This window comes from Aspergillus terreus, genomic scaffold (genome assembly GCF_000149615.1).
Source record: "Aspergillus terreus NIH2624 scaffold_2 genomic scaffold, whole genome shotgun sequence".
Lineage (NCBI taxonomy): Eukaryota > Fungi > Ascomycota > Eurotiomycetes > Eurotiales > Aspergillaceae > Aspergillus > Aspergillus terreus.
Genome location: NT_165925.1, coordinates 198,694 through 215,177, shown reverse-complemented (window position 1 = coordinate 215,177; position 16,484 = coordinate 198,694). Strand labels below are relative to the sequence as shown.

General features: G+C 58.0%; 7 protein-coding genes across 7 annotated transcripts; 3 read left to right on the top strand and 4 right to left on the bottom strand.

The window, feature by feature from the left end:
- Positions 1–168: 168 nt before the first annotated feature.
- Positions 169–1,561, bottom strand: ATEG_01053 (uncharacterized protein; the record flags this gene model as incomplete). Its single annotated transcript, XM_001208418.1, has 2 exons — positions 169–1,077; positions 1,127–1,561. 2 exons carry the CDS (start codon positions 1,559–1,561, stop codon positions 169–171), a joined length of 1,344 nt encoding a protein of 447 aa, XP_001208418.1.
- A 786-nt stretch (positions 1,562–2,347) lies between these two features.
- Positions 2,348–5,609, bottom strand: ATEG_01052 (uncharacterized protein; the record flags this gene model as incomplete). The annotated part of the gene is made up of 3 exons (XM_001208417.1): positions 2,348–4,496; positions 4,547–5,304; positions 5,337–5,609. The coding sequence occupies 3 exons, from the start codon at positions 5,607–5,609 to the stop codon at positions 2,348–2,350; spliced, it is 3,180 nt and encodes a 1,059-aa protein (XP_001208417.1).
- An 889-nt stretch (positions 5,610–6,498) lies between these two features.
- Positions 6,499–6,882, bottom strand: ATEG_01051 (uncharacterized protein; the record flags this gene model as incomplete). Its single annotated transcript, XM_001208416.1, has 1 exon — positions 6,499–6,882. The coding sequence occupies one exon, from the start codon at positions 6,880–6,882 to the stop codon at positions 6,499–6,501; it is 384 nt and encodes a 127-aa protein (XP_001208416.1).
- A 1,627-nt stretch (positions 6,883–8,509) lies between these two features.
- On the top strand, positions 8,510–9,913 carry ATEG_01050 (uncharacterized protein; the record flags this gene model as incomplete). Its single annotated transcript, XM_001208415.1, has 5 exons — positions 8,510–8,692; positions 8,740–8,869; positions 8,918–9,041; positions 9,086–9,528; positions 9,597–9,913. 5 exons carry the CDS (start codon positions 8,510–8,512, stop codon positions 9,911–9,913), a joined length of 1,197 nt encoding a protein of 398 aa, XP_001208415.1.
- Positions 9,914–10,433: 520 nt separating this feature from the next.
- On the bottom strand, positions 10,434–11,180 carry ATEG_01049 (uncharacterized protein; the record flags this gene model as incomplete). The annotated part of the gene is made up of 2 exons (XM_001208414.1): positions 10,434–10,828; positions 10,901–11,180. The coding sequence occupies 2 exons, from the start codon at positions 11,178–11,180 to the stop codon at positions 10,434–10,436; spliced, it is 675 nt and encodes a 224-aa protein (XP_001208414.1).
- Positions 11,181–12,758: 1,578 nt separating this feature from the next.
- Positions 12,759–13,508, top strand: ATEG_01048 (class I SAM-dependent methyltransferase; the record flags this gene model as incomplete). Its single annotated transcript, XM_001208413.1, has 1 exon — positions 12,759–13,508. One exon carries the CDS (start codon positions 12,759–12,761, stop codon positions 13,506–13,508), a length of 750 nt encoding a protein of 249 aa, XP_001208413.1.
- Positions 13,509–14,558: 1,050 nt separating this feature from the next.
- On the top strand, positions 14,559–16,121 carry ATEG_01047 (T6SS phospholipase effector Tle1-like catalytic domain-containing protein; the record flags this gene model as incomplete). Its single annotated transcript, XM_001208412.1, has 2 exons — positions 14,559–14,784; positions 14,842–16,121. 2 exons carry the CDS (start codon positions 14,559–14,561, stop codon positions 16,119–16,121), a joined length of 1,506 nt encoding a protein of 501 aa, XP_001208412.1.
- Between the last annotated feature and the right edge of the window lie 363 nt (positions 16,122–16,484).

Sequence of the window (16,484 nt, the reverse complement as noted above, 5' to 3'; positions counted from 1 at the left end):
TGACGTCTGCATTCCTGTTGTTTACTTCTTTATCGCTTCATTCATTCTTTTGCCACTCAGCCTTGACGGGTTGTGTCCTTCGTTCGATCTCCATCCCCTTCATAACAGTCCCACTCCTTCGCTCTTCGATCTGATCTCGATCTGCACTGATCTCACAGTCCCTACTATCTACTGAAGATGCCCTCTTCGTCCCTTCTTTGGAGCGTTGGGTCGCTGGCCGTGTCGTCGCTCGTCTCTCCGGCGATCGCTACGGCCACCGGCTCCAGCTATCACCTGCTCGAGGCCTGGCAAGGCGAGAACTTCCTGGATTACTTTGATTTCTTCGACGGCGCCGACCCGACCAATGGCTTCGTCACCTACGCCAACCAGAGCTATGCCCAGAGCTCCGGTCTGTTCGACATCACCGAGAGCGGCAGCATCTACATGGGCGTAGACTCCCACACGACGCTGTCCCCCAGCGGCCCCGGGCGAGAGTCCGTCCGTATCGAAACCAAGCGCTTCTACGACGAAGGCCTGTACGTGTTTGATATCAAGCACATGCCCGGCAGCATCTGCGGCACCTGGCCTGCGTTCTGGTCCGTCGGTCCCAGCTGGCCTGAGGACGGCGAGATCGATATTATCGAGGGCGTCAACAAGCACGAGGCCAACGAGATTGTGCTGCACACCAGCGGTACCTGCGATGTCGCCGGCAGCAACGATATGACCGGCACCCTCACCTCGAGCGAGTGCGGCGAGTCCTCCGGCACCATCGGCTGCGTCGTCAAGGGCACCCAGGGCTCGTCGGGCGACCCCTTCAACCAGCAGGGCGGTGGTGTGTATGCTATGGAATGGACCGCCGAGTTCATCAAGATCTGGTTCTTCCCCCGGGCCTCTATCCCGTCGTCGATCGAGAGTGGAAAGCCCAACACCGCCGAGTTTGGCACCCCCATGGCGCACCTGCAGGGCTCCTGCAACTTTCCACGAGCGCTTCAAGTCGCAAAAGTTCATCATCGACACCACTTTCTGCGGTGACTGGGCCGGTGGTGTCTTTGGTGACTCGAGCTGTCCGCTGAGTGATCCCAGCAGCCCCATCCAGAGCTGCGTCAACTATGTCGCCCAGAACCCGGAGGCGTTCAAGGAGGCCTACTGGGAGATCAACTCCATCAAGCTGTACCAAGAGGGTGCCGCCGAGACCGCCGAGACGACCTCTGTCGTCTCTCAGGTGTCCACCACCAGCACCGTTGCTTCCAGCGTGACCACCTCCGTGTCGAGTGTCCACAGCGCCGCTACCTCCGTGACCCAGGCCATCTCGTCGACCACTGCTGAGCCTGCCCGTACCGAAACCGCCCAGACCGACGCCTCTGTGCACACCACCCACGCCCCTGCTCCGTCGAACACTGCTGGCACGGACAGCGGTGCGAACGACGGCGAGGACGAGACCGTGTCTCGCAGCACTCTCTGGGTCACCGAGACCACCACCTTCTGCCCTCTCACCCAGGGAGGCTCGATTGCCACGACGTTCCCCGTCCCCGCTGCGCAGAGCACGACCGAAGTGCAGGGCGCTTCTCCGACCGGTAACCATGTTGTCGATTCGGGCGATCACGGATCCAACACGGAGACTGTGGCTGTCGTTGTTCCCACCGTCCCTGCTGCTGAGTCGACTGGCCCTGCTGCTGTCCCAACTTCCGCTGCTGCTGAATCGACTGCCCCTGCTGCTGTTCCTGAATCTCCGGCCGCGTCCCAGCCCGCTGGCCAGCCTAACAGCCCTGCCGTCCCCTCCGTTGGAGGATCTGGCAGCGGCTCGTCAGGATCTGGGGAGAGCGTCATCGTGAAGCCGTCGCAGCCTGTGCCCTTGCCTTCCAGCGCTGCTGCAATCGGTAGCGCGCGTCCGTCCACGACCGTCTATGGACATGGCAAGCCGTCCTCGTCTGGCTTCGTCCCCGTTCCTACCAGTGCTCCTGCCACTGTCGCTGGCGTCGCCACCGGCACCGCAGGCTCAGGGCCCTCTGCAACGACCCCCAGCGCTCCCATGTTCACTGGCGCGGCCAGCGGCCTCCGCGTCGGCGTGACGGGCGTTGTTTGTGCTCTTGCTATGGCGTTCCTGGCATAGGCTGTTACCTGTCATTTCCTTTCATATTTCAACCACCGCAGTATATCCCCAGCGCTGTGCATCGTTAATCTGGCTTTGTATAATACCATCTGTCGCTACCCTGCAAGCGCTGTTTGCCATGGACCATGCCAATACTAGACTATAGACCTTCACCTGTCTTTGCAACCGTTCCGTATGCAGTGAACATACCCATTAGCATTGCATCGTAAGCCTTAACGCATAAGTCGTATCCTATAAACAAGCCTCCCAAATCCATCCCTAATTACATTCCGCCACAGCCCACCGCTTCAACCAGTCCTGCGCATACCGCTGCAAAATCCCATCCTTCACAATCCGCAGCCGTCCATTCCGCAACGTCACACTATCCCGCTCCGCCTTCTCCGTGACAAACGTCTTCTCCCCCGCCGTCTCCCCACCATACATCGCCTCGTAGTGATCCGCCAGCTTCACAGCCGGATTGACCCGCTCCTCGCCGCGCGCCGCGCTCGCCCGCAACATCCCCAGCCACTGCGCGAACGGCACGACGTCGAACTCGAACCCGCTGCTCCGCAGCGTCTCCAGCAGCGACCCCCACGTAAACACCCGCGAATTGCACACGTTGTACACCGTGTCGTCTTCCCCGGCCGGCGGCACAGGCGTCTCCAGCGAATGCGCCGCGCACGACTTCGCCAGCTCGAGCACACCGCTCGCCACCTTGTCGACCGGCAGCCACGAGCACGTCGTGTCCAGCGCTGGCAGCGCTTTGAGCGTCAGCGCCGACCGGATCAGCAGCGGGAGCGCCTCCGAGTCGTTCCACAGGCCCTTTTTCGAGTGCCCCGACACCTGCCCGATGCGCAGGGTGAAGGCCCGCGCGCCGGCCTGCCGCGCCGCGCTGACGATCTTCTCGCCGATCAGCTTCGACCGTCCGTAGCCCATGTCCAGTGCGCTGGCGAGATCGGGCACGGGGGCTTCGGGGATGGTGGATGATGGGGCGCCGAGCGCGGTCGAGATGGAGGAGCAGAAAAGCATGACGGCGGGGGAGGGCAGGTGCACTGAGAGCGAGAAGTTGGCTAGGTTGTAGACGCCGCGGATGTGCGGCTCGAAGCTGGACAGCGGGAGGTTGAAGTTCACCGGCCAGGCTGTGTGGATGATCAGCGAGACGGACTGGCGCATTGTCTCGAGGGTGGCCGCGTCGAGGCCAAGGTCGGGGGCGTCGAGGCTGCTCTGCAGGGCGACGATTTTCTTTGTGCGGAAGTCCGGCACGTTCAGGCCCTTGCGGGAGAGGGCGTCGAGGATGGCGGGCTTGGGTTGGGCCCGGCGCGTGAGGCAGTAGACGGCTGCGACGGTGTCGTCGTTGAGGAGCCGGTAGAGCGTGTGCGCGCCGATGGAGCCCGTTGCGCCGGTGAGGATCACGCTGCGCTGGGAGCTGGCCAGGGCTGGGTTGGGGGTGTGTGTGCGGAAGGAGGAGTATTTCGCGATCAGGTCGGGCATGAGGGCGAGGTCGTCTGTGACGATGGCGGGGGCGGCCTGGCCGGACTGGATGCTGTGGATGTGGGCTGCTAGACGGGTGATGTTGCCCGTCTCGAAGACGATGTTCTGTGGGATCGCCTTACCGTCGTCGATGCGGAACTCGCGAAGAATTAGCCGCCGCAGATGGATGGCTTTGAGGCTGTCCATGCCCTGCGCGAAGAAGTCTGCGTCGACGCTGGGCACGGAGAAGCCCAGTTCGTCGCGGCAGAGCTTCAGGAGATGTGTCTCCGTGTTGGCCTGGTCGAGCTGCAGCGTGCCGTCGGTGCCTCTGTCGAGCCGCGTGTACATCTCGTCGATGATGTCCGCGTACTTCGCGTAGACCTGCGCGCGGATCATCGACCCCTTGTCTGTGCGCGGGCAGACGGCGCCAGAGGGTAGGACGACGACCATGTCGCGCGAGATCTGTGAGAACTGCTCCGCGCGCGAGTTGGCCTCGTCGATCGTCGGTGCCAGCAGATGCAGGATGTCTTCGCTGGAGAGCATGTTGGCGTCGGTGGACGGGAATATCAACAGCCCCGGAACGGTCTTGCCCACCCCCACGACGACGGCTTCCTGCACGAGCGGGCTCTGCTTGATGGTGCCCTCGATCGGCAGGGGGAGAACCTTCTCGCCGTTGACGAGGGTGATGCGGTCGTCAACACGCGTGACATACTTCCATCTGTCGGGGATGGTCGGGTGCGGCGTGAAGACGTCACGCGAGTGGAAGGAGCCCGGAGGCTCATTGGAGTTAGAGGTTGTCAGGGCCGGATGGCCGGAGAGGTAGACGCATTCGAAGAGGTCGTCACTGATGGGCTTCATCCAGATGAAGGGGCGAATGTTGTCGAAGAACTTGAGGTAGTTCCAGAAGCGGTCGTCTGCTGGACGGGAGATTGACTCGGCCACGAGACCAGCTTCCGTTCTGTAGATGTTGTTAGATGTGTACCTGGAGTATAAGAGGTGACGACTTACAAGCCAAATGAACCTCCGAACTTCACCTTCTCCGCCACCAGGCGATCCCCCAGCTCGTCGGGACACGGCGCCCCTCCGTACGTGACGAGCTTGCATGTCCGCAGCGCGTCCAGCCCGCGCGCACTGTCGACCAGCAGCTGCAGGAGATACGGAACGGCCTGGACGGACTCGGGCTGTGCCGCCTCCAGGGCAGACACGACCGACGTGGCCGTCAGCGGCAGCGACGCATCCCACATGTATGCCGTCTTTCTCATGTACATGGCCTGCAGGGCGGTCGAGAGGCCGTGGAGATGGTACCAGGGCAGCGAGTTGAACGAAGTCAGGCCAGGGCCGCGCAGGGGGTGTGTCATGAGTGCTTTGTGGCTGAGATACAGGGGCTTCGGGGTGCCGGTCGACCCGGACGAGTGCAGGATCAGAGCGATCTTGTTCGTTTGCACTTCGGGATTGCGGCTTCGGTTGAGGACGACAAAGGTGGACTCGGATGCGTACTCGTCGAGACCGGCTCTCTGGATCATGGGCCGGCATGCTACCAGCTTCAGGCGCAGGATCTCGCCCATTGTTGCTCGGATGTTGGGTGTCTGACCATAGAGAATTGTATCGCAGCCGGTGACGTCCAGCAGAGAGACACATGCAGCGGCTGAGAGGCGTGGCGAGAGCATCATCACTGTATATCCGAGTCGACTGAGGGCGAAAAAGGTCACCACCATGTTGAGATCCGATAGAGTGAAGAGGGCCACGATGGCTTTCTCGCGTCGCGGCTGTAGCAGTCAGTATGCTGTCATTCACGTACATATCTCTGACCTACAGGATTGAAACCACAGTCCATCAAGGCGCAGACAGCCTGGTCCACCATGCAGTCCAGGTCCTGCCCGGTAAAGTACTCATAGGAGACATCGTCGTTGTCCGAGGGCTTGGGGTACGCCAGAATAGGCTGCTGGACGGCGTCTGACGCTCGTAGACGGATCAGGTCATCGAGAATGTGCAGACGGCCAAACTGAGCCACCAACTGCTCTTGGGGTGAAGCCTTGGTGTCAGCCGGTCCATTGTACTGCGGGATACCCATGGTGAGAGTGATGCTGTACAAAGTTGGATGTTTCAGAAGAGACCACTGTTGTATTTAAGCTAGTCTGTCGTATCCATGTCCGGATCCCAAAGTCCGGCGCTGCGACGTATGCTTGTTTGTCGTCACCACTGCGTTCGGGATGCCCTCCTGTTCCGGATATAGTAACAAAAGATCCCTGTCACTGCACCATCCGAGCTTCACCCACTGCCCAGCTGAAGCGGTGAATCCACCATGTAGCATAGGCTCGCCACCGTGACGTCTATTGTCACCGTCTCGCGGTGAATACATCTCGGCTGGAGCTGGCTGGCCTATCGGATTGATACTACGGGATATACCATCGACCAGCAAAGGCAAATTTCGCACGGGCCTTGACCACGCGTGAAGAGCAGAGGTAGTATGAGCGAGATCTCGATCTATTCCGGCAAGTCAAGCACGATATTTGCCGTCGTACTAGATCGCCGTGGGCTCTCACGCGCTCTCCATGCCGGCCAATCCCCACGCATGGGCGGCCTCTGCTGGACCATATCAGGCGCTAAATGTCCTAGCCACGGTATTGTCATGCACGAGAAGCTTCGGATCACAATCGGCTGCGGTGCCCACATATGCAGCAGGGATCTGACTTAGTTTCTTCGTAAGGCTACTGGCTGAATGGTGGTGGCCCAGGAACCGGGTTCCTGGCCTTGGTAGGACGAACCATCTAGGGCCAGTTCATACAAAGAGAATGGCGCATTTCCATGTAATGACCAGTAAAGAAGTTCTTTCTTTACTGCTGACAATGACTACGACGAGATGTCTATGCCGCAGAGGAGTCTTCCTTTAGTCGACCGGGTACCTATGTAATAGATCGGCTCTCTATGTATCCAACTTCCGAGCAAACAAAAACAGCGACTCACTGGATTAATCCATCGTTTGCAGCAGGGGCGGTGAACCTGTCGAGGTCTAAAGGTACGACTGAAACTTGACTCACTGTGGAATGGAGGGATGGCACAGCGCCTCGTCCGAGGGATTCCCGATGATTCAAGCTGAATCCGATGGCCAGCGTAGCAAGACGAGAACGAGCATAGTGGGCCTGCGGTCGAGTTCGTGCAGGTTTCTGCATCACCTTCGCATCCACTTGCCATGGGTCCCCGTTATAGTAGATTGATCCCAACCTACACTCTGTATCCCGCTGTGATAGCTCCATAGTGCGACACCCCCTTGTTTGACATAGATCAAGCCACGGATCGAGCAACCCGTGAAGAGACCCATTCTTCAGCGCTTTCCGGCTGGCCATGGTCCGGAACTCGATCTGGCATTCCGATCTGACATGTCCAATTGCGGTTTCGTCTCCCAGGCTGCTGGGACTGTCCATTCCTCGATCGACCGGTCCTTACGGATGCCGTCCCGCGGAATGCAAGCACCGGGTCCAACTCGCCCGGCGCCATTGTCAGAGTTCGGTTCGAGTGACAAACCCCGGTTAGGTACGTTCTGCTGGCATTATCACTAGACAGCATGCAGCCGGGGCTCCACGGCTCCACCGGGCTGGTTATATTGCTTTTTCTCTTCAGCCGCTCACCGACTGTCCCGACATCATCCTCTGCGACTGACGACCGGGGAAGGTTGTCCCCGGAAGAAGAAAACATCGTATTGCATGATTGCTCGGGTCTCATTCCTAATCGTTACTTGATCGACCTTGGGCGGCCATCGGCTTGCTCGTGCGACCAGATCGATCCAGGGCGATGGGATTGCGCATCCACATCCAGTCTGTTGGGATTTGTGTGGTGATGGGTAACTCGCTCCTATCTCATTTCCCATGGCCAATGGCAGGGGTTGAGTCCTGGTCATGCAGAGGCGCATGAACGAGGTGGATCGGCGTGGCTACGGCCCCCGTACAGCATCACCACGAACCCAGTGGCAATCAGGCTCAGTTGCATAGGACCTCCTTCCGTCCTGGGTTATACTGCTAATCAAACCCCGACAAACCAGGGGGATGATGTTGGCTTGCATCCTGGTCGACTATCTGGATCCAGCGTCTACTCGGAGCATTTCGTCACCTGTCAGCCAACAGCAGACGCACCCCATGACACTCTGTTGCGTACAGAGTGCTCGATCGGCGTATCGTACAGCCATGACAAATTCATCCCTCACAGCGTGCGCCTGCAATACAGCTGATCAGACAATGCTATTATGAGCCGAGGTGGCCGTGATGGCGAGCACTTTAGCTCAACCAGTGTCGACCTTGGCCAAGTTGGAGTGAGCTCTCTGTTGAGAATATTCGGTGGCGTTCGCAGCCCAACAAATGTCCCAGCACCACGGTAAAGAGATAGATCACGTAGCAAATCGTTCTAGAATGGCAAAGAAGGTACTGTGGCTGTACCAAGAGTGAATGGCAAAGTGTAGCGGTCTACGGAATATGCCTTCCAGATTGCACGCCAAGCTGGGTCCAATAGTCAATATCATGCATCTGGAACTTGCCAGCCTAGCTCTCAGTGACTCCGATGCCTGCAGTTATCCGAAATACAGCGCCACAGTGGAGTGTATGAGCAGGATTGAGTTTATTCCTTGTAGTCGAATGCACTCGCTGGGATAACCTGGAAACGCCCTGATGACGGAGATTTCCCCCAGAAAGCCAGTGAAGGGATTATTGGCAATACTATCGTAGTCCCTTGTGAAATCACAGATGAGAGCTATAGAGCTGAATGGCGGATGTCTCAGATGGCTTGCTGTTTTCGTTTGTAGGAAACTCCCGTCCGCTTCACTTTAGGATCGCCCATTCCGTTTGCTTCTGGGAGGGTATATAATGGCTACAGTTGACCGCCTGCTGGATCTTTTCTGCTTTCTGCACTCGCAGCTGTCTTTGCCTTTCTTCTGTCTTGGTATCTCACAGTGTGAAAGTGAAATTGAAAGTGAAAGTGTACGACATGCATACCCCGGCGGAGTCCCCCAAGATCCTCTCCCTCATCGAGGACATCAAGCAAGTGGCACTGCAGAAGCACCATGTTTCCCAGACAGGAGACTCGCATTTCCGCCTGCTGGGGCTTATCGATCAGCTAAAGCTGGCTGTGGAAACGCCGACTGAGACCGTCCTGCGTCTCATCTACCAGGTTGATACCTTACTCCATCGGTCTATGCCTGCCGCTAACGTCAACAGCCTCCGCAGAATGCAGCCCTTCGCACCGTCGTCGACTTGGGCATCTTCCCCTTGCTTATGCAAAACCATAAATCCGGCCTGTCAGCCACGCAGCTGGCGGCGCACACCGGCGCAGAGCGCGATCTGATCGGTAAGTGCGCGCACGCCAATTCTGCACCGTCACTAACCACCCGGACAGTCCGCTTGATGCGAGTCATGACAGCCTTGGGCCTCTGCTCCAGCGTCGAGTGCGAGATCTACCGCGCCAACGAGAAAACCGAGGCGCTGACCCAGCCCATCGGTCGCGACGGCGTGCCCTGCATGTACGTCCTCATACCCTTGTACCATTTCCCTGCTAACGAGTCAGCTACGACCTGACCCTGCCGACCTTGGCCAAGCTCCCCGAGTACTTCCGCGAGCACCACTACCTCATGCCCAAGGAGTACGCCGCGTCCCCCATGCAATGGGCCGTGGGCCAAAGCCAGTTCGAATGGCTCGCCCAGCGCAAGCACCACCAAGCCCTGTTCAATTCGTACATGGCCAGCCGCCGCGAGGGCAAGCCCAACTGGTTCGACGTGTACCCCATCGGCCGACTGATCAGCCACGCGAGCTCCCTATCCAAGAACGACGTCTTCCTCGTCGATGTCGGCGGCAACCAGGGCCACGACCTCACCAAGTTCCATTCCAAGTACCCGCGCACCCCGGGCCGTCTGGTGCTGCAGGATCTGCCCGCGGTGCTGGCGTCGGGCCCGCCCTTGGAGGGCATCGAGCCGATGGGGTATAGCTTTCTGGACCCGCAGCCGGTCAAAGGTATGTTGGCTGAGTTTGGGACTATTGATTATTGAAGGTTGAAGTTGAAGCTTACGTGCAGTCTGCAGGCGCTCTGGTGTACTACTTCCGCGCGATCTTCCACGACTGGCCCGACCATGTATGCCACCGCATCCTCTTGAATACAGTTTCGGCGATGGATGCGGCGCGCTCGCGCGTCCTGATTGTCGACTTTGTGCTGCCTGATACGAACACACCGCTCCTGCAGGCGTCGCTGGATGTCCAGATGATGAGTATTGGAGCTGGTGTCGAACGCTCTGAGCGCCAGTGGAGGGAGCTGCTGGACGGCGCCGGCCTGGAGATCCAGAACATCTGGCAGGGCAGTCCGGGCATGGAGTCGGTGATTGAGGCGGTCGTGAAGCCGTGATGGGTTGGTGGAGTAGCTTTCTCTGTCTCATATTGAGTTTGGTTGTATGTTTTTAATGACTAGAATGGTTCTGCTTGTGGTCTTTGCGCTCGATAGACGGGGTGATAGGATGGTGATCTGTCAGATGGCATGATTCGCATGGCAATAATTGAATAGATATGCGGTTATTGACTTTCTCCGTTATGGCGTCGCGGTACTTGCTCACGCCCTTGCGTCTGCCGGTAGACAGTTGTAACGGCAGACGCTGCATATGATCAACTCGACCGTTATGCATGGGGGTGACAGGCCTGTCAGATAGATCGGACAGAAGCGGAAGCCGTTTTGACCGCTAGTATAGACTTTGCGGGGGAGATCTGTCATATTGGCCAAGTAAGGAGTAAACGTTCTCCATGAGGTTATCGAAGTCAGTTCACTGCCGAGATGGCAGTTTCGGCTACTGCATCCAGCCAGACAGCTACTACCACCATAACCAGGTATCATTCGACTTGTTATGTACACTGCTCAAGCCATCCGAGCGCACCTAGCGAAGCACATTCCGAATCGCCGTCTCCGCCCACAACTTGGTATACTGTTTATGCAGCCAGACAATATGCGGCGGCATCGGCGGCGCCTCCGCCTTGCCCAACCCCTGGAAGAAACAGCTCTTGAGCCCAAACTCCGCAACCCCCTCGTCGGGCTTCACGACCGCAGACATCTCAAACAGCCCGTCCGACTCGCGCACGCCCTGCTTCCGCGGCGAGTCGCCGCAGCGCACGACGATGCGATCGGCCGTCTTCTCGACCACCTCGAAGTGGTCGGTGATCAGGGTGCCGACGTCGTAGGACGAGGCGCGCAGCTCGTCGCGCGACCACAGCTGCGCGGCGGTATCGGGACCTTGGTATTTCCGGGCGAGGTAGGCGCGTTGGAAGGCGTAGCCTGTTGATTATGGATGTTAGTACGGTGTGTTGGTTCTCGTGGGTTTTGTTTCATCGGGGACGCGAGACGCACCCCAGCCACTCCAGACGCCGGCACAGAACGCCTCCACCAGCTTTCCCTTCTTCTCCAGGAGACTCGGGTTGATCTCGGACAGCGGGACGCGGCGGACGCACAGGTCGTGGACGGTCGGGTTGTTGGAGGGGTTCTGGGCGCGGTACGGGGCGCTGTGGAAGATGGAGTCGGTGGGCGACATGGGCACGAAGACGTCTTTGCGGGTGGCCCAGAAGAAGGCGCCGAGGGTGGCGGTGCCACCGTAGGTGGTGAGTTTGAATGCTTTTTTGATAAAGCCCATGGTGGTTGACAGTTGACCTGGGTAGAGGGAGTGGAGGAGGAAGCGAAGGAGAGAAGGGAGAGAGACAAGGAAGAAGAGTGACGGACGGATCAACTCCGACGCCAAGAAGAGGAGCTCTGAGGATGCGCGAGAAGGATGCGAACAACAATGCCTCGGATGGGGGTCCGACTGAGATAGTAAGGTAAAGATTAGAATAGGGATTGAATTGGTATTGAGAAATTGTAGTTGTAATTGAAGTGGATTGAAGTTTGACGTGAAGAATTAGGGTTGCGATGCATGATGTCATCACATCCACCATATATATCTTCACCATGTATATGTACAACGGATTACCCATGTCATATAGTACGGCCACAATATATCCATCTATACTATCCCCGGCACAAATCGTGCCGTCCGTCGATGCCACATCTCCCATTCCTCCCCAAACCGCTCCTTCAACATCCTCTCCTCGTCGCGCACGCGAATCGTCAGCACCGACAGCCCAACAACGCCCACACCCAAACCACCCAGCTCTGCCAGCCATTGCAGGTCGTAGAAAAGACCATCCGGCATCCAACAGGCAATCGCCGCCGTGTGCCATTGGTAGCAGATGCCCAATCCCCCTGCGACCACCATAGCGAGCCCCGTGTAGCCGGGATGTTGGACAAACCGGTACATTCCTCCCGTCACCAGGCGGTCCGGCGCCGCCAGCTCAAACGTAAAGTTCCGGCCGAGTCCACCGTACGCGGCGAGGCGGACGATGGCGCCCACGAAGATGGTCAGGAGGGAGAGCATGGTGCGCGGGCTCCAGGAGACGATATTCGCATCGAGGTGGTGGGGGTAGGGACAGATGGCGGAGAGAACTGGCGCATCGGTGGCGGTGGGCGGGTAGTACAGCGTCACCAGCGCATGATAGAGAAAGGCGACGGTGCAGATGTGCGTGACGAGTTTGGGAAATGCGCCGGTCATGAAGCGAATGCGATCGGTTCGAAAGCGTGTCGGCGGCGGGCCATGCGGCGGATACATACAGATCCCACTCAGCACGCCGGCGGTCGCGACGCAGAGCGCCAGAGTCGCCGAGAAGATCGAGGGCATGGTGCTGAGGGAGTGAAGTGCGCGAAAGGGCGAGAGAGAAGCCCCCTTGCGAGCGCAGAATTTTTTGTGGTCATAAGGGGTTCATGACAGGTGATCGGCGGTAGCAGTGGACCTAGGTAAGACACGCCAGGTGGACAGAGGTGGCTTGGGGTAATACGAGGATCGAGGGGCTCGAGGGAGTCAAGAGGGGGAATATATGTCGTCGTGAGCAGAGAAAGGGGATGGAAGGTCATACATCGACTGCGATATAGCTGTATAGACACGATTTCCTCTTTGGGCGATGTCCACCACCACGAGTGCATCAGCACCATTGCACCCAAGAACATCAAGGATTCTATACTGCAGATCAATTCCACCGCTCATGACGACATTTGGCATCTTCGGAACCCCGCAAAGACTACCCGAAATGCCGACACTAACCACGGCTGGCTTGCTGTCAATCCTCCCTGACACGAACTCATCCACCACCAACACCACCACCACACTTGATAGTCTCACATCATGACCAGCCACCCCAATCAAACAGGCAACGACCGCTTCAATGCCGAGGCCGCCAACTGGGACAACAATCCCTCCGTCCAGGAGGCCACTCGACTCGCCTTTGAGACGCTACAGCCCCTCATCCAGTCGCTTTCCGATCAAAAGCGCACGGCAACCAACACGAGCCTGGACGTTCTCGAGGTGGGCTGTGGCACAGGGCTGTTGACTCTGCGGGTCGCACCCATGGTCCGCGAGATCGTCGCCGTAGACATCGCCGAGGGCATGGTTGAGATGCTAAAGGCAAAGACCACCCAGCCAGACGCCCCGCGCAACATCGTGCCGCTGTGCAAGATCCTCGAGGATCCTGAGGACCCGATCTTGCCCGCCGCCGAGGAGAATGTCCCCGCGGGCCCGCGTCGCAAGTTCGACCTGATCCTATCGCATCTCGTCATGCATCATGTCCCGGACTTGCGACCGTTCTTGCAGACCCTGCTGGGATGTTTGAAGCCGGGAGGAAGGGTGGCTCTGACTGATTTTGAGGATTTTGGGCCGGAGGCGATCAAGTTTCATCCGCCGTCCAAGCTGGAGGGAGTCGAGAGACATGGCATTCCGCGTGTCTGGATCGAGAATCTCATGAAGGAGGTGGGCTTTCAGGATGTGCGCGTGTCGGTTGGTTGGACGTTGGAGAAGAATGTTGAGGACTGGGAGGATAGCCAGACGAAGACTCTGCCATTTCCTTTTCTGCTGTGCGAGGGCGTGCGTCCGGAGTAAGGAGATGGCCGCTGTAAGGGGTGGTCGAGAGAACAGGGTAGAGATATATGAGAAAAGTACTCCATATGCATAGACGCGTGTGCTCTACAGTATGATTCGGCGGTGGTCAACGTGGAGAGCTGAAGCTATTGTCTATTCGATCATACATGCATTGAACAGGAGATCCACTGTGTGCTTAGTGACAGCTCATATGTATACGTCCTCCAGTAGGGCCAGCAAACCACCTGTAGAGGGTCTATCGGATTCTCTCCGAGAGAACAACGACACCGTCTATAGATGCATGTAGTTACGTGGAATTGGTCGTCAAACGCGGTAAACCCAGGAAGACTCACGCAGTTGTGCAGTATGCTTGGAAACTCCAGGACATGATAGCTGGGCTCAGCATATTGCACCCCAGCCCACGGTCAAGTCCGACTCAGAATTAAGAGCCCATCACTCATCGCAGTCACTATTCTAAGGATATGTGTCACTTTGACATGCTCAGCCCTGCTGGACGCCTGTCAGCACCCACCAGCCCCATTAGCCCCATTCCCTCGTATCCATCATGAACATGCTTTCTCGGCTTCAGCCCACATCAGCGCCCCTACAAAGCATTGCATCTGATTTGTTCATCATGTCCAGATCGACAGCCCCAAAAGGAAAATCCAGTTCGCATCGGCACTACCCAGCTCGGGCTAGTGGGCGGCCGCACAAATCAGGCCCATCGCATCCCTACACCCTGCAGATTGCCCATGTGGGAGCATTTCAATCGCAATGATCCCTGGTCTTGCTCGTTGGACGCCTATGAGTGGCTCAGCTGGCGTGGACTGCGGCGATGCGGTGTGCGCTGCCAATAGAGCCCAAGACGCTACGGGCAGCGCTATTGAGATCATCGCCTCGATCGGCGGCCTCAACCTGCCAATCTGTGTCATGCCCATGCATGACCCGGGCCCGTAGTGGAGGCCTTCCTGGCTGTCGAACGGGCCATCCGTTCCTGTTGTCATAAAAGCGGTCGTCGCCGTGTCGCCGGGCAGCCTGAGTTCTCGGTGCATCACTACGACCACAATCAACATGTCGCGATCAAGCAGCGAACAACGATCAGACTGTGGCTGCGAGCCACCGCGAGAGCTGGTGCTCTGCTTCGATGGCACGGGCAACACTTTTCGCGCGGACGGAGGAGAGAGTAACATCCTGAAGATCTTCCGCATGCTCGATCGAACCAAAGAAAACCGATGTAAGTTCCTGTCCACAGTCATGTCAAGGAAGCTGCTCACCGACTTAGACTGCTACTACCAGCGTAGGTACTCACACACGATAGTCACGTCACAGGCTTAACATTGTATAGCCGGCATAGGAACGAGCATCACGGCCGGCAGCTTCGCCAACGCCTTCAACCCCTTCAGCAACCTCCCCACGTCGAAAATCTTCGACCAAGCCCTAGCCACCTCGTTCGACCAGCACGTCATCGGTGGCTACCGCTTCATCGCCCGCCGCTGGCAGCCCGGCGCAAAGATCTACCTGTTCGGCTTCTCCCGCGGCGCCTACACAGCCCGATTCCTCAACGAGATGCTCGACTTTGCCGGCCTCATCTCCGCCGACAACGAGGAGATCATCCCCTTCGTCTGGGAAGCCTTCGTCAAGTATAAGTTCTCCGACAAGGGCCGCGAGCGGCACCAGACCCACGCGGAGCTCAACGTCTGCCGCGACACCATGTGCCGCTCCGTCGGCTACGTGCATTTCCTCGGCCTCTTCGACACCGTCAACAGCGTCGCCGAGTTCAACCTCGACGAAAGCAAGGACACACGCATCCAGCCCAACCCGACCATCATGCGCCACGCCGTCAGCCTCGACGAGCGCCGCATCAAGTTCCAGCCCGTGCTGTTCCAGCCCGCCCGCGCCCGCGACCAGGTGTCCAAACGCGGCCGCGTCAGTACGTGGGACGCGCAGGCGGAGGCGGGCGCGACGACCCCCATGGGGAAGGACTCGGAGGACGGGTCGGCGCATTCGGATCCTGTCTTGCATGACGACTTTGAGGAGGTGTGGTTTGCAGGCGACCACAGCGATGTCGGCGGCGGATGGCCGGCGGATAAGTGGGCGGCCAGCCAGGTCCCGCTGATGTGGATGATTCAGGAGGCGACGCGCGCAGGTTTGACGTTCCATGAGGACCAGCTTAAAGACTTGGGATGCTTTGACCCGACGGCCGAGAAGTTCGACGACCAGGTGATGCGGATCGCTGAGAAGGCGGAGCTGCATGATTCCCTCGACTACGACAGTGGTAAGGGCATCGAGACCATGTTCTGGCGGTTCCTTGAGTGGTTCCCATGGAAGCGGCCGGCCGTCCAGCCTGATGGCTCGATCAAGGAGACGCGCTGGCATTTTAAGGGGCTGCGCCGGCCGTTGCCTCCCGATGCAAAGATCCATGGCAGTGTTATTCGTCGCATTGTCAACGATCCTGACTATCGTCCGTACAACCTGGGCTTTGGCAAGAAGTCGCGGCAGATGGACTATGAGACGGAGAGGCGGGAATTCCATTCATGGCATCATGTCAAGAAGTCGGGGCTGACGGAGTATTGGATCAAGAGGCCTGATCGAGGTCGAAGTCAGCACAAGTTGGGTTATCGGACTACGGTTTGAGTTGATATTCTTTTGCTTAATGTCTGTTCTTTTGCGTGGTTTGAGGTTAGATACCTGATGTGTATATTAGTAGATGGTTTAATGGTATTTGAGCTGGATGCTGCTGACAACATGGCTGGCTGATTTGACCCTGCCCTATATCAACTGCGACTTATACTTGGGCGCCACATCTTTATACACCCAATTAATGTCGTATACGTAGAGGAATCCACCAATACCAAGTATGTGACAGCTGGAGTGTTTGCACATTAGATGTCCGCATGATCTTGATAACCTCGACAAGCTTCTAGGGCGCCTCCGCAGCTGAGAACTAGTATCATCTCACCTTGCATTGGTCTGACCCTGTCCCCTTAGCCAGCCACA